At 41.5% G+C, this 14,421-nt stretch overlaps 2 protein-coding genes across 6 annotated transcripts in view; one reads left to right on the top strand and one right to left on the bottom strand.

Annotated features, from left to right (window-relative positions):
- sergef (secretion regulating guanine nucleotide exchange factor) overlaps positions 1 to 1,034 on the top strand; it is a 15,610-nt gene extending 14,576 nt beyond the window's left edge. The window contains exon 11 of one of the 2 annotated variants that reach the window (XM_015964279.3): positions 160 to 1,034. In XM_015964279.3, the coding sequence (XP_015819765.1) occupies positions 160 to 344 (185 nt within the window). In that variant the 3' untranslated portion in view covers positions 345 to 1,034. The remainder of the gene's footprint in view (positions 1 to 159) is intronic. The other variant, XM_015964280.3, reaches the window with a different exon arrangement.
- The window catches only part of kcnc1b (potassium voltage-gated channel, Shaw-related subfamily, member 1b), a 15,440-nt gene extending 1,019 nt beyond the window's left edge, over positions 1 to 14,421 (bottom strand). The window contains exons 1-4 of one of the 4 annotated variants that reach the window (XM_015964276.3): positions 13,708 to 14,331; positions 10,317 to 11,232; positions 9,025 to 9,198; positions 5,402 to 5,438 (exon numbers count right to left, since the gene is read on the bottom strand). In XM_015964276.3, the coding sequence (XP_015819762.2) occupies positions 5,402 to 5,438; positions 9,025 to 9,198; positions 10,317 to 11,232; positions 13,708 to 14,265 (1,685 nt within the window). In that variant the 5' untranslated portion in view covers positions 14,266 to 14,331. Of the gene's footprint in view, positions 1 to 5,401; positions 5,439 to 7,764; positions 8,066 to 9,024; positions 9,199 to 10,316; positions 11,233 to 13,707 lie in introns of those variants that run through there. The other 3 variants (XM_015964275.3, XM_054732991.2, XM_070550351.1) reach the window with 3 other exon arrangements.

Here is a 14,421-nt window from a genome sequence, read left to right as displayed (position 1 = left end):
GAAGCTCTGCGTGTGATTGTGTGGCTGCTGTTTTATTTATTTATTATTAATCTTTTTGTTCCCAGCCCTTCGGCTTGTTGCTAATTTCAGCCCGCATTCACACACCTCTGCCCCCTCTCATATGTCCTGTCACTGACCCGAGACCACTCTCCTTTTCAGGGGGGCGCCTTCTCTCGTGGGGTTGGAATGAACACGGAATGTGCGGCGACGGTTCACAGGCTGACGTCTATCCTCCTCAGCTCGTTCCTGACCTGAGACCTGCTCTTATTGGCTGCGGAGCTGGACATTCGATGGCAGTGTGCGCTGCGGCGACTGGTTTGAGACAGACTGTGGACTCCACATGAGAAGCGTTGCAGCACGAACAGTGCACAGAATCACAATCAGACCACAGAAACACAATGATTATGGGAATTAAGAAGCTCCTCATGCTGTCAGTTCATCTCCCTGTTCTTCCAACCCTGAGCTAGTTGTCACACTGTATGTGTCATAAATACTTTGGTGAGTTCAGTTAAAGCATGCGTTTGGCCACCTTTTTTTTTTTTTTTGCTGCTGATCAAGTCTCATAATGAAACTGTTGTGTTTTAAGACTAGACTGATACTAAAACATCATCTTCTAATATTTGTACAATATTATGTCACAGGAAATTGTCGGTCTCTGCTCCTATTCCTGATGTTTCTCTTTTTATTAATTTCATTGTCTAAACACACAAATCATGTTATCCTTTGTTCATACATTTGTGGGTTTGTAGCTTATATACTATTCATTTGTTTAATTTTGACTTTTAGTTGAACCTATTGACAACATTTGACCTAAAAATGCATGTTTCTAAGGAGAAGACATCAGCAGCACCAGCTGGAACTCCTAGCCCCGTGCCTAATGGGCCAAAGGCATTTAAAACCCTCAGGTCTGCATGCTTTAAGTTTTTGTTGCACATGTTTTGCATTTAAAATGTGGAAAATATAAACATCAGTTAACTTATTCTAAATACCCTTTGACCTTGGTTAGTTAAAATAAAACACTCACTGAAAGCTGATTAGTTCTGTTTTTTATTTGTTACTATTTATTGCACAAGTCTGAACTGTATTGGTTAAAAAAGACACACAAAAAAATCTCTGAACATCAAATCAATCAAAACGATCACCGAACACCTTATTAGGATAACTAACCACAAACTGCACTGTGTCCAAAACACACACTCACTAACATTTCACTAAACTGCACACATCAGTTGCATTGTAGTTTGTTTTCATCTTTGTTTTGTTCACGATTACAGCTGCTGTGTTTCCTTGTTTGTTTGTTTGTCTTTTTCTGTCTGTTGAACAAGACCAGCATCATGATCCCAGCTCTACTGGCAGATTTAAATCTGCTTTCACTAACTGCACACAGATCTAAGGAAGTTGTTGGCAGTGTGTTTGCAGTTGTTTGGTAAAAGTTGGTCCCTTCTCACAAACTTTTTCACATAAGCAATAAATCTGTTTGCAGCATTTGTGCTTAAAGGGCTTATTCACAATTTTGTGAAAAAACAATATTTACCCCCTTATAGATTTCTTCCATTTGTTTGTTTTGTCACACTTAAAGGTGCAATATGTAAGAATGACATCATGTGGCCAAATTTGGTTACTGCAGCCTATTTTCAAAACACACAGGGTGACTCACTTTCATTTTGTGAGTTTCGTGACTGTTGCCGGTTACGGCTCAGCGCCAGAAGACTCTGGATACCAAGCAAAGACGAATCATATGCAGTATATGGATAAATAGTTTGTCGTATCTGGTGTTAGCACTCTTGGGTGTTACTACACTTACTACACTGATTACCGTAGCTTGTCTCGGGGAATAATGGAAGTGTGGTTGTTTTCTGTTTTGCTTTTAGCTTGCAGTTTTATTTCTAAACAACTCATTAAAAGGAAGTAAAATGCCACAATTGACTCATTATTCATTTCATACATACATTTTACTGTAATATCGAGTTGTTGGTAATTGAAAAAGTAGCTAGAGATTTTTTTTAAGGCCAACTTCTTTTTTCTAATTCACCATTAGCATTGTTAGCTCAACATTAGTCTCTAGCCTGCTTCACCTGATTATAGAGTAAAACAAAAAGATGCCGTGACTTCTCAGGGGTACAAGACATAACTTCTGGGTTGCTTCTGTCTTTGGCTTAGGATCTTTGCAAAACATTGTAGAGTTTTGCTGGCCAGTGTCGAATAGCAAAAGAGCGTTAGCTCAGCAACCCCGCGGGCTCATAGATTGTAAACAGTGACCACGTCCCTCTTTGACCTTTTCAAAAGAAAATAAACCAACAACCCCCAGCTGGCTGTTTCATTATAACCTCATACCAACATGATTGAGACATGAGTTTGTTTTGTGATGTAAAATTATTACATATGTTATCTTTAAATGTTTAAGATCAGAAAACAAATTGCTATGTCAACAAAAATAACCTGAGTAAATAAAAATGCAGTTTTCAAATGTGGATTTCACATATCTAAGGGGGCAAACGGTACATATAACTGGCTGGTAACAACTTCATCAAGTGTGTATTATAACAGATGGCCTGTCACATCATTTTTCATTGCAGAAATGTAATTCAGCCTCACTGAAGTATTTTTCAGCTTGAATGGACTGGTTAAGGCAGTGCAACATCATTGTAAACGAACGTAGGTCTGAACTTTGACACTGCCTCTCCAACACCTTTAATTTGTTTGCTTTTTAATTCCATATTTGGTTCTTTTTAAAACACAGATAAGTTTTTCTTTACCTTGCTGACGTACGTTTTGTTTGCCGACTGCAAAACATCCTCAAAGCTGACGCTGATGGCGGCGTCACTTCCTACACCGTTTATCCGTGGGCAGCAGAGGACGTTGTCACCCTCTGCTTCCCGCTCTCCCCTCTCCGATGATGCAGTCCCATGAGCGATCCAATGAGTAAACTCCATCATCTCTGTTCATGGCCCCGCATCCACGTCTCCTTATCTCTATAGCTTCCTTTATCCATCTTTTGTATTTCTGTTGTTCGGTGTTTATGATCCTTGTGTTGTCCCAGTCCATTATATGGTTTTCTCTTGTGCAGTGATCTGTTACGGCTGACTTCTTTATTGTGCTTTCTGCTTCTTGTGTTGCTGCTTTTGTGTGTTTTCGACTTGCCTCTTTCTCGCACTCCTTTCTATGTTCTATTGTTCGTGTGTTGAGTTGGCGTCCGGTTTCTCCTATGTGTGTTTTATTGCAGAGTTTGCATGGGATTTCGTAAACGACTCCACATTTAAGTCCAGCTGGTATCTTGTCTTTTGGGTGTACTAGTCTGTTTCTAACTGTTGTGTATGGTGTAAACCAGTGATAACCCTACCATACATCAAAGGCATAACAGAAAAAATAATAGCAACAATGAAAAAACACAACATAAACACACCAACAAAACCATACACAACAGTTAGAAACAGACTAGTGCACCCGAAAGACAAGATACCAGCTGGACTTAAATGTGGAGTCGTTTACGAAATCCCATGCAAACTCTGCAATAAAACACACATAGGAGAAACCGGACGCCAACTCAACACACGAACAATAGAACATAGAAAGGAGTGTGAGAAAGAGGCAAGTCGAAAACACACAAAAGCAGCAAAACAAGAAGCAGAAAGCACAATAAAGAAGTCAGCCGTAACAGATCACTGCACAAGAGAAAACCATATAATGGACTGGGACAACACAAGGATCATAAACACCGAACAACAGAAATACAAAAGATGGATAAAGGAAGCTATAGAGATAAGGAGACGTGGATGCAGGACCATGAACAGGGACGATGGGGTTTACTCATTGGATCGCTCATGGGACTGCATCATCGGAGAGGGGAGAGCGGGCAGCAGAGGGCAACAACGTCCTCTGCTGCCCGCAGATAAATGAAGTAGGAGGTGACGCCACCATCAGCGTCAGCTCTGAGGATGTTTTGCAGTTGGCTAACGAATCATACGTCAGCAAGGTAAAGAAAAACCTTTCCTGTGTTTTAAAAAGAACCAAAAATGGAATTAGAAACTAAACACAGTAAGAACACACCAACGTTGTTTGCCTTTTCCTAGCCATTCGGGGATTGGCCTGCTGGTGTTTTGGGACATTGTCCTGTTGTGCCTGAGTGTGCTGGAGCTGACAGTGACACACTGAAGGTCTAAAGAGAGCCAAATTCACATAAATATTCAAGGTTAATTTACAACTGAACATGGAGCCAGGTTATTCTGGATTTGTTGCTTTCAATTTATTATTTGGAAATTGCGTTTTTAATTTATTGAGTTTACCTTTGTCTGAATCTTGCATTCTGTTTGCTGATCTTTTAAACTTAAGACAAGTAAAATCAGAAGAAATCTAAAGGGAATAAAAACTTTTCCCACAGCACCGTTGGTTAGCTTGCTGCTTGACTTCAGATGCTGATTCATTCGGGGGTCCTCGCTGTTTTTGTTTATGACGGCTGGTGACTAAACTTAAATGCTCATCTGGTAATCTTATAATCCTCTAAACGTTGTGAGGAATTTGAATTTCAGAGGCACTTGTCCAGTGTGAAGAAAATGGTTTGGCAATAATAATAACAATTATTGGATAGTAACATATGAATGTTCAAAATGCTACCTTATACATGATTGTGAATTAAAATCCTACTGTGCTGCATAATAGTTATTTAAAATGAGTTATGGAATAATATTGCAGATTTTGTGTATAAATATCATCAAGATACTATTATATTTACCCAGCTAATTATTTTACCTGGTTTTCCACATTGCAACTTGCTCCAGTTACTTTTTATTCCTTTGACAGAACTATAAACTACCCTATTTTCTCCTTGTGCAACTTCTTGTGGATTACTGTCTCTGATGCCTGAAAACATATCAGAGGAATGTTAAAAGTTCACTGGTGCAAAACAGTGCAAAACTCTACAAAGATGTGACTGTGAAAGTGCAAAGTCTGGCTGATGTGACGTGTGATTCTTTTTGTGTCCTTTTCTTGTTGGAACGATGTGTGCCTAAAATCGGAGCAACATTTTTTTTTTCTCAACAGAAGAAACACACAAATATTTGATGATCACTTAAAAACACTTTGGTACACACAACTTTCACCACACACACACATACACATTCACACACACACATATAAAGCATATTTACAGCACTGGCACACACCAAAAATTAGGCACACAGATTACAACAGTCACAGATACTGAGCTACATAAGGCTTGACAACAAAACTTCTTCAGTGCTACATCTATGCTGAGTTTGTGATGTACAGGTTGCCACTGTCACACCCATTTAAAAAGACTAAGGTATACACACAAAAGGTGCTACAGCACTATCAAGTGGGTGATGGGCCATTATGGGTCATACACATAGTGGTTGGGACACCATGGTTCATAACACAAACTGACTCTGTTGGTTGTCTGCTCCGGTGCTGTCGTTGGGTCTCTATAAACATATAAAAAAACAAACAATAACAAAAATAAATTATTACACAAGTTTAATGTATAAAGATGGAAATGATGGTGATGATGGAGGTTAAAGAAAAATGTGCTCCGTTAGTTGGTCATGGTAAACGAAGGGTTTACCATGTAGTCCCATGCTCAGCCAAGGCATCAGACACCAAAGTACCATCTGAGTGCAGAGGTCTGGACTCCGGGTCTGGTTAATGAACATGCCTGATCATGCTGCGTTTTACGGGTTCGACATCGAGTAGATCGGTCACCATCATGCGTATGTTTACTTAGCAGCATGCTCTCAGTCGCCTGTTTTGGGTTTTTTATGTTTTGTTCATTTCTCATTGGTTGGGCTAGAAGAGTCCAACAGCATTTGGTAACACTTGCAGTAAGCCAGTAGAAAAGGAAAGATGAAGAAGGATTCACGTTCTGTTGAATAAAAACCAAGTCTAAATGCTTGTTGTGTATAAAATTTATTTCATGCAAGGACTTGTATTTACATGTTTTATTTGAATACTTTTTCTTTTGCATAAATGGAAAATACATGCATTTACCTTTCCCCAAGTAGACCCACATCAAATACTGTCATGTTATTTTATTTTCCCACTCTTCCAACTGGAATTGCATCACCATAAATTCATCTGCATCTCTTCAACATCAAATCAACACAATGTTTCCCCCCCCCCCCCCCCCCCCCCTTAAATAAGTAACGTCCATTAATTACCACAAGAGACATGACTGGAGACGTAAAAACTCAGCTCAGCCAGGATCAAAAACAAAACTTAAGACGAGTTGCTATAATTACAAGATCTTCTAGAAATGAACACGGCTGATTGATCAACATAGAATTTGATAAAGTGCCCTGAAACAACTTGTGCATAAATATTGGGACAGTATCAATATATGTAAAAGTATTGACTCTTGGTTGGTTCCTCGCTGGATTTATTTAACTTCTGTGGAGTTTCCTGGTCCCCTTTTCTTAAAATTGTGCTTATAATATAACAATACATGAGGGCTGGAATGTCTGTTCTCTTTTTTTTTCTCTTTTTGCTCAGTGCTATGTATCTTTCTAAAGGTTAAAATATAGTATCACTAGTGTAACGATAAGAGGACATTTGTACCATGATTAAGAGTTTAAAACTAATGCAAAAGGTACAATGTGCTTTGTTAGAGAAAGTAAAGTTGTTACACATTCGTGAGCAATGATATAAAGTGTGAAGATGCTACACTGGGAGCGTTCTCTAATACTGAGTCGAACTATCACTCAAGTGTTTTTTACATTGCCTCACCTCGTTTGAAGGCACCTTTGATTTATATTTAATGAATTCTGCATCAGTTAGAACAGCGCTAACAGGAGTTTGCTGCGGCAGACTAATAATTGTGTCCAAAAACCCAGTAAATATAGTCGTATAAAAGTTCTGCATGCTCCGAACACCATCGGTTGGCTTTGTCACAGATTGTTCAGGTGAAGTTCCTTTTACTTTTTAGGCCCCAGTCAAACCAGTAAAGGAAAAGAATTATGAATTTGGGGAAAGGCAAAGAATGGCAGCTACATAAAAACCTCTGCTATGACTGAGTCTCTTGTAAAGCTGTCTCAAAATGCATAAAAATGACTAAAGCTTTAGACGCTTTTTTTTAAAGAATAGAAATAAATCTAACAGTTACTGCGTTACAGTCTTGGTTGAACATAAATTATCATGCAAATCATGCAAATGAACAGTTTTAGTTCAGTAGACATTAGCTGTATTCACCACTTGTATCATAGGAATTTGTCACCATTTCCATATTGCATCAGACATCAAGAACATTATTATGTTCAATTGGTTTTCCCCTTATAATGGCCACTCAGCTAACAGTGAATCTTGTCTGGATTGCACTTCAGAATGAAACAAAATAAATAAACATCTCTACTTTGCAACGCACAAAGCACTTAAGAGTTGCCTTAACAGCCTCTGAAAATGTTTAAAAGCCATGTATTAGTTTCCAGCGGATCACTAGCAGGGGTTACATGTCATGAAAATTTGGTTCACAAAATTCTACAAAGCAAATAAAATAAAACAGCTTTTTCTTTTTTATTTTTTATTTTATTTTAGCAGAATAGTATGAGAGATCAAAAGCAACAGAGCAACAGGCAATGGTGTCAACACAGGAAACAAAAGAGTGGAGTTGGCCTGCAGAAGAAGAACGGTGCTTTGTCTGCAGCTGAGATGACCCATGCAGAGTGGCATGTGTCAGTGTTGTCTACTCTATGGTATGATGACACACCCAAGTGGAACACTTGAGCATCAGCACAGTTAAGATACAGTTTGTCAAGGAAAATAAAGAAACAAAAATGTAAATAAATTAAAGAGCAGGAGTGAAGGCAAGTGTCAAAGCAAAAGTCTGACCGGAAGGATAAGAAGGTGGAAGTGTGGACTGGCCTTCCAATGGCATTGTGTCTGCTACTCAACCATGCTACATAATGGATGGGATGGGAGAATGTGAGTGCTGCATTAGACAGGGTGGGCTGCAGGGCAGGGCGGACACTGAGGACACTCCAGAGGCATCCCCGCTCATGCCAGACATGCTGTTAAGGCTCCAAGGCTTTTCATAACCTTCAGTTGAAAAACAGAGAACGTTCTGAGTACACTGCAGCACTGAATCCATGACAGAAAAGTTTTATTTTTATTGTATTCCTCACTGCTCGTACTACACCTGTTGCTTTCTTGTTTTTGTCTCCAGAGAAATAGGTCAAACACCGACTTGAGGCAGATTGTTATTCTCCATGCATTGGGTGCATCAGGAGTACAACAGCATGCACCGGGTGGTATTGGAATGGTTTGGAGTAGAGCACTTGGAAAGACTCAGAAAAAGTAGGCACCCCAGATGGGACAGGTACATGCAGCCACAGGCTGAATTTCACACTACTTGTCTGCACAGTCTTTCAGATAGGAATGTGTCAAAGATTATTTCTGAATTGATCTAAAATAGAACGTTTTAGGCATATATACTACTTATTTTGTATATAGTAATAGATTTTGTGTTGTGCTCCTCCACCATACTGATAGCACCCATCAGCAAGACACTTCATGCACCATTTACGGTCAAAGAAACGTACTCCTAAGTCAGAATCCAATGTTATTATCATTAGAACACGTATACATACATGATACACATGTAGCACATAAATACTCTCTTAGGCATGTCCGACAACACATTCTAAATCCTATAAATCTCAAAAATAGCTTTCTTACTGGTAAACAAATAGGGGCATTGCATTATGCGTGGTGTAAAAAAATATATTATGTAGATGTAAACAAAACTTTTTGACATTTGCAGTGATTGTGCTTGGCTTTACTGTAATCTTTTTAGAGTTTAGATACTTATATATTTATAAATATGTACAATCCCAAGCTAGATGATTGAGAAAAAGCAGCAGTGGTGTAAAAGTGTGTGAAGGCTGTTGGGTGAGGTTTTGTCGTTGCGTGTATTTGCGCCTGTGCTTTTTGTAAAGAAGCTGAGACAAAAAGAAGTGTGCTGTTGGTCTACAGGGTGTCAGTGTCTCGGGGGCCCTTGTGATTGGCTGTTACTGTACGTACCCCTCCTCACTCTGCCCCCTGTGTGGTTGGGACGTTCGGCCGTGGTGACCAAGAAGCAGGGCCTCTCTCTCTCACTGGGGCTGAAGATCTCCTCTGGAGATATGGCCTGGTCGATGTGTGGGCAATCTTCGTTAGCGAGAGCTGCATTAGCGGCTTCACCGTTAATCTTGGAGTCTTAAAAAAATGAAGAGAAACTAAATAAATAAAAGAAAACATTTTGTACAGAATTTTTTTAAAAGATAACCCATTTAGTAGGGATGTAAGAAAATATGGATATGGCAATATTTTGTGATATTTTTTCCAGATGTGACAGTGTGAGTGTCCTGTCACAGTGTCCCGATTGACCATGCGCCCTGGCTACTTGGCCAAGGGGATGTCCCTTTGGCTGGCTGGTTAGAGCGTATGACTCTCACCCGGGAGTCTGGGGATCGAATCCCGCCCGGGCCCTCGTTTATCCACCTTGCCACACAGAGATATTATATTGATATTCAAAAGCCGTGTATCTGATTTATGGAAGAATTTACATGCGAACGTTTGTGCATTTTCTTTTCTTTTGGTGCAATTCAAATGCCGACTGCTAGATGGCAGCAGTGTGCAATGGGTTTTGTTTCCACCATTAAAATGTAAATCTCTCTATTATAGTTCAGATACCTCGTATTAAACATGTTAAGTATCAGTTTGGACTGTTTATTGAATTTTCCTACAATAAATTATATCTAAATGAATAATAATAATAATAAAAGAATATTAATATGATCTGTCTGAATGTATCATAATATATCGTGACATATTGTATCGTCTCCCCTGCATCGTGATACGTATCGTATCGTTATAATTTCACCAATACTCACCCCAATCATTTAGCATCTTTAACCACAGGAATTGATGCAATATTAAGGGTCAAGTAATGTGGGTGGATTTCCTTTCAAAACGCTGCATTAAGGGCATTAAGTCGGTTAGCATCTACTAATGGTTGTTCTTAACACTGTGATTACATCCCCTCAGTCTTTAGAGAGAGAATGAATGAGTCACTGCATTAAGAAGTGATAAATCAATAGCAAGATTACTCACAGTCTCTGCATTCTTTTATCAAGAGTCAAACATCCTTTTATTACATACTTTCATTAGAGGTGGTTTTGATCAATCCATTCATTCCTCTTGTGTCTGAGTCACTGGCGGATGCATGTGTGGGGTCAGACAGTGAAACTGCTGGATAATGGTATGGCCAGTAAAGCAGAACTAAAAAGTAGTGAGCTGGTGGTGAAGCAGAATTTGTGTCTTGTTTGTCTTACCTTGAAATTTGATCTCAAAAACATCGTCGTTGGGTATGGGGCTTGGTTGCTGGGAGCTGATGCTGGACTTACAGTAGTTAGGAGAACCAGGTTGGGGTGCTCGAGGGATATGTCTGTTTTTTTTCTTTGGTAGTTTCTGTTTTGCCATGGCCAAGGAGTAATACATTCCAAAGTTGTTGACAATCACGGGGACGGGCATGGCGATGGTCAGGACGCCTGCCAGGGCGCACAGGGCTCCAACTAGCATACCGAAGGTTGTTTGAGGGTACATGTCTCCATAGCCAAGGGTTGTCATGGTCACTACAGCCCACCAAAATCCAATCGGAATGTTCTTGAAGTGTGTGTGCTCACTGGCTCTTGGGTCGTTGGGGTTGGCTCCGATGCGTTCAGCGTAATAGATCATAGTAGCAAAAATGAGGACACCTAGAGCGAGAAAGATGATGAGGAGCAGGAACTCATTGGTGCTGGCCCTCAGAGTGTGGCCCAGCACTCGCAGCCCCACAAAGTGACGGGTCAGCTTGAAGATACGCAGGATCCGCACAAAGCGGACCACTCTCAGAAAACCCAAAACATCTTTAGCTGCCTTGGAGGAGAGACCACTGAGCCCCACCTCCAGGTAGAAGGGCAGGATGGCCACAAAGTCGATGATGTTCAGCGCGTTCCGTATGAAATCAAATTTGTTCGGGCAGAAAGTTATTCGCATCAGGAATTCGAAAGTGAACCACACCACACAAACGCCCTCGATGTAGGTGAGGTAGGCCGCTGTCTCGGTCTCCTGGTAGAAGTTCACCACCATTTCATCGCCCACCAGCTCCACGTCCGTGCGGTTCTTGATTGGGTTGAAGGCTTCGTGGGTCTCCAAACAGAAAGTGGTAATGGACACCAGAATGAAGAACAATGAGGCCAGGGCTATCCACTGGAAAATGAAAGAGGAGAATGAGCACATTAACGCACATCCTGTTGGAATCAAGCATGACGGCTTTAACCGTTCTTAGCAGGATGCAATAGCATCTAGTTGTACACCCATTTTTATCTCTGGCTTTGCTCAGAATGTCATTGTGAAAGAAATGATCAGTGGAAGCTTGCCTTTGTCCCTTCCTTTGCTGTTTCTCAAGGTCAGGGCGGTATTTCAATGAGTATCCTACATGCAGAATTATAAAGAGCCAACTGCAGCAGTCCAAGCAAACAGGACATTAGTGTCAACCCTTTTGTCTATATTTAGCTTGGGCTGTTCCCTTCCCTACTGTAGGTCTCCCCTCCACAAGGTCACATCATCCAGAAGATCAGCTCTTGGGAATCACTGTGAGCTCAGAGAAACCCATAATTCCCTCATCGGCAAAAGAGTACTTTAGCCTTCATTATGCATTGATTAGATTCTCAGATTTCATCACATTTAGGTTTTGAGAGTGACTACAACGTGAGAGTAACAGATACGGTTTCTCTCCAGAGTATTGATTGCAACCCTGGTATCATCCTCATGCAATCTTCCGCTGGTTTACAGCGTGTTTTTTTAGCTGTACACAAAGAGAAGTGAAAAAAGCCGCTACTCACTCATCCACAGGGATCAGAATGGACCAGAGATGGACAGGAAAGTAAACAGGAAGAGAGGATAATCATCCAAAGACATGCAAAAGATGGATCAATAGTTTGTGCATGAAACTGTCAAGCTTCGAAGTACCCCTTAACCTAATGCATGTCTTAGTTAAGTGGCAGGAGGGAATAATGAATGACTTAAGAGAATATGAGTTAAAATGGGCAGGTCTGGGCATGAACTCTGCTGTGTGCTCCGCTCTGTGAGGAAAACACTGCCTTGTTGGCAGTTGCATCCTTTCACTTGGAGGGAGGCAAAGCAACACAAGATGGAAAACAGGCCCTTGTTATGACATCTCATCACCAGCAAGTCATTGCACTGTGCTGAGGAAATCACTGCTGCTTATGAATATCTGCTTCCCTTACATTGTTAGTCTAATGGTCCAGGGGGACACAATATGAGGACCACAGAAGACTGCTTGGCTGCTCTCCGCAGGGCTGTCCTTAAACAAGTCTTTAAATGAGCAATTAGGGAAAATTACTGCAGAATTTCACAAATGTGAAAGTCCTTTGCAAAGACAAGCTAATCAGGTAGATCTGGTTCAGCGTTTGTTGACAGAATTTGAGTAAAAATGTGCTGGTGTTTTATCTGATTGCATAATGTTGTTTAGTCCACCCCCTCTGAGCTCTGCTCTGCACACAAAAACACACACTAATAGGACATTTTATTCCATTAAACGTTACTACATAAAGTGAAAGCAATCAGGTTAGGCAACACTGCTCAGGGTTTTTCCAGTGTTTTGTGTTTTTGAACTGATTGTTTTTAACATTTGGGACTTTGCGGCCATTGCTATAATAAAAAAATGCCAACACAAAATAGATGAAGCCACTTTCTGAAAAGCTACTTTGCAGATTTGTCCAAACACACTAACTCTGCTCTGCCAGCTGAACATCTCGCCCTCCTAACAATGAAACAAATGCTGCTCGCATAAGACTGTCACTTTAGTCGTGCATCTCTGAACACTTTTGTCAGTAGGGATGGTACTGGCTCAAAAAAAGGTTTATTTTTATGTAATTCCTACCCTTGCAGGCAAACCCTGTCACTAGAGCAGTGACAAAGGCTTTTCACTATTACATCCTCTGTGAATAGAGTCTGTAATTAACTCTGAAGCTGATGTCTAATTAATCTCCTCACCAGTTTTGGTAGCTCTCTGTCAGTCTCCGCTCTGCTTTTTGTCATGCTTGTTGCTGAATGTGGGGCATTTTCCACATGAAAAATGTGGTAGGTTTATGCTGCCAAACTGCTTAAGGGTGAGAACAGGTTTGCTGTTGAGTGCCTGAGGACTATTTCCACCAGTCAGGTTGCTACAGCTGTTGAAACAGCATGCAGCACAGTGGTTTTCAGAGGATCTGGTGGTCAGGATCAGGAGACAGTGTGCCCAGATGGAAACGTGCCCATGACAAAATCTAAAAATGACACTTCAAACAGCAACCTCATTTTTCTTTTTTATATATCTGGAGGTCTGCCATAAATACTGTGTTGGTGCCAAAGAGCTGGTCTCCTAATGTGCAGATGACCCATTTAACCAAAGAGACATGCAGCCCAGAAATCCTTGTGGGCTGGAAATATCAGGCCAAAGACCTGTAGGAGTTAGAACAGCTTCTTTGTTTGCTGCTATAGGAGAATAAAATGAACAGAATGATATTGTTTATTTTCTTCTTTTTAGAGTTTGTGATCTCTCACAAAGGAGATCTCTAGTTGTTTCCCCATCCTGGAGGCATTTAGAATATATTTCTGATTAATTTGTCCCTAAATTCTGCAGAGACAATTTGCACACTGAGGAATCCTAAAACTACTCACCCTTGCATATTTTGAAGAGTAGGGGTCCTCAAACAGAGCCCAGACGCGTTTCTGCCACCGGCTCCACAGGCTCCCGCTCCGCGCATCATGTGAGTCCCCCTGCGCCAGCCTCCTTGTCATCTCATCATCATCCTCATGCTCCGGCTCTGGCTCAGGATCATCGCTCCCCAGGTCTAGAAGGCCCCCTCCTCCGAAACTATCAAGGGCCTCCTCTGCCTCCCGGTGCTGACGATAGGTCATCCAACAGCACGGCTCCACATCCGTCTCATCGATGCCCCAGAAGGCCAGCTCCTCCTCATAGAGCGGCCCGCAGACGTCAGCGGGGCAGTGGAGCTTACCTGTCCTGTAGTAGTTAAGGATGTGTGCAAACACGCCGGGGTGGCGGTCGAAGAAAAACTCCTGGATCTTCTCATCATAGTCAAAGTGGTTGGGCGCGTCAGGCTCGGCCAGCCAGGACAGACGCGTGCCAGGTAGGGTGCGCAGGGTGCTGCGGTAAGTCTGATGTCTGATCCCTCCCACGTTAATCACAATGCGATCCTTGTCGTCGCTCAGGCCCATCTCGTCCCTTAGGCATTTCTCCAATAAGCCCCCCTCATCGCAAAGGTCAGGCTCAGGCGCACTCTTTAACTAGCAGCGGTCGGAATGACGGAGACGCACGAGGCAGCCAGTCGTGTCTCACCCACCGGGAACGCAATCGGCACTGTCTGCACACCG

Source organism: Nothobranchius furzeri, chromosome 4, assembly GCF_043380555.1.
Source record: "Nothobranchius furzeri strain GRZ-AD chromosome 4, NfurGRZ-RIMD1, whole genome shotgun sequence".
Classification (NCBI taxonomy): Eukaryota; Metazoa; Chordata; class Actinopteri; order Cyprinodontiformes; family Nothobranchiidae; genus Nothobranchius; species Nothobranchius furzeri.
Note: the sequence above shows the minus strand (reverse complement) of the source record. Positions and strands in the feature narration are given on the sequence as shown.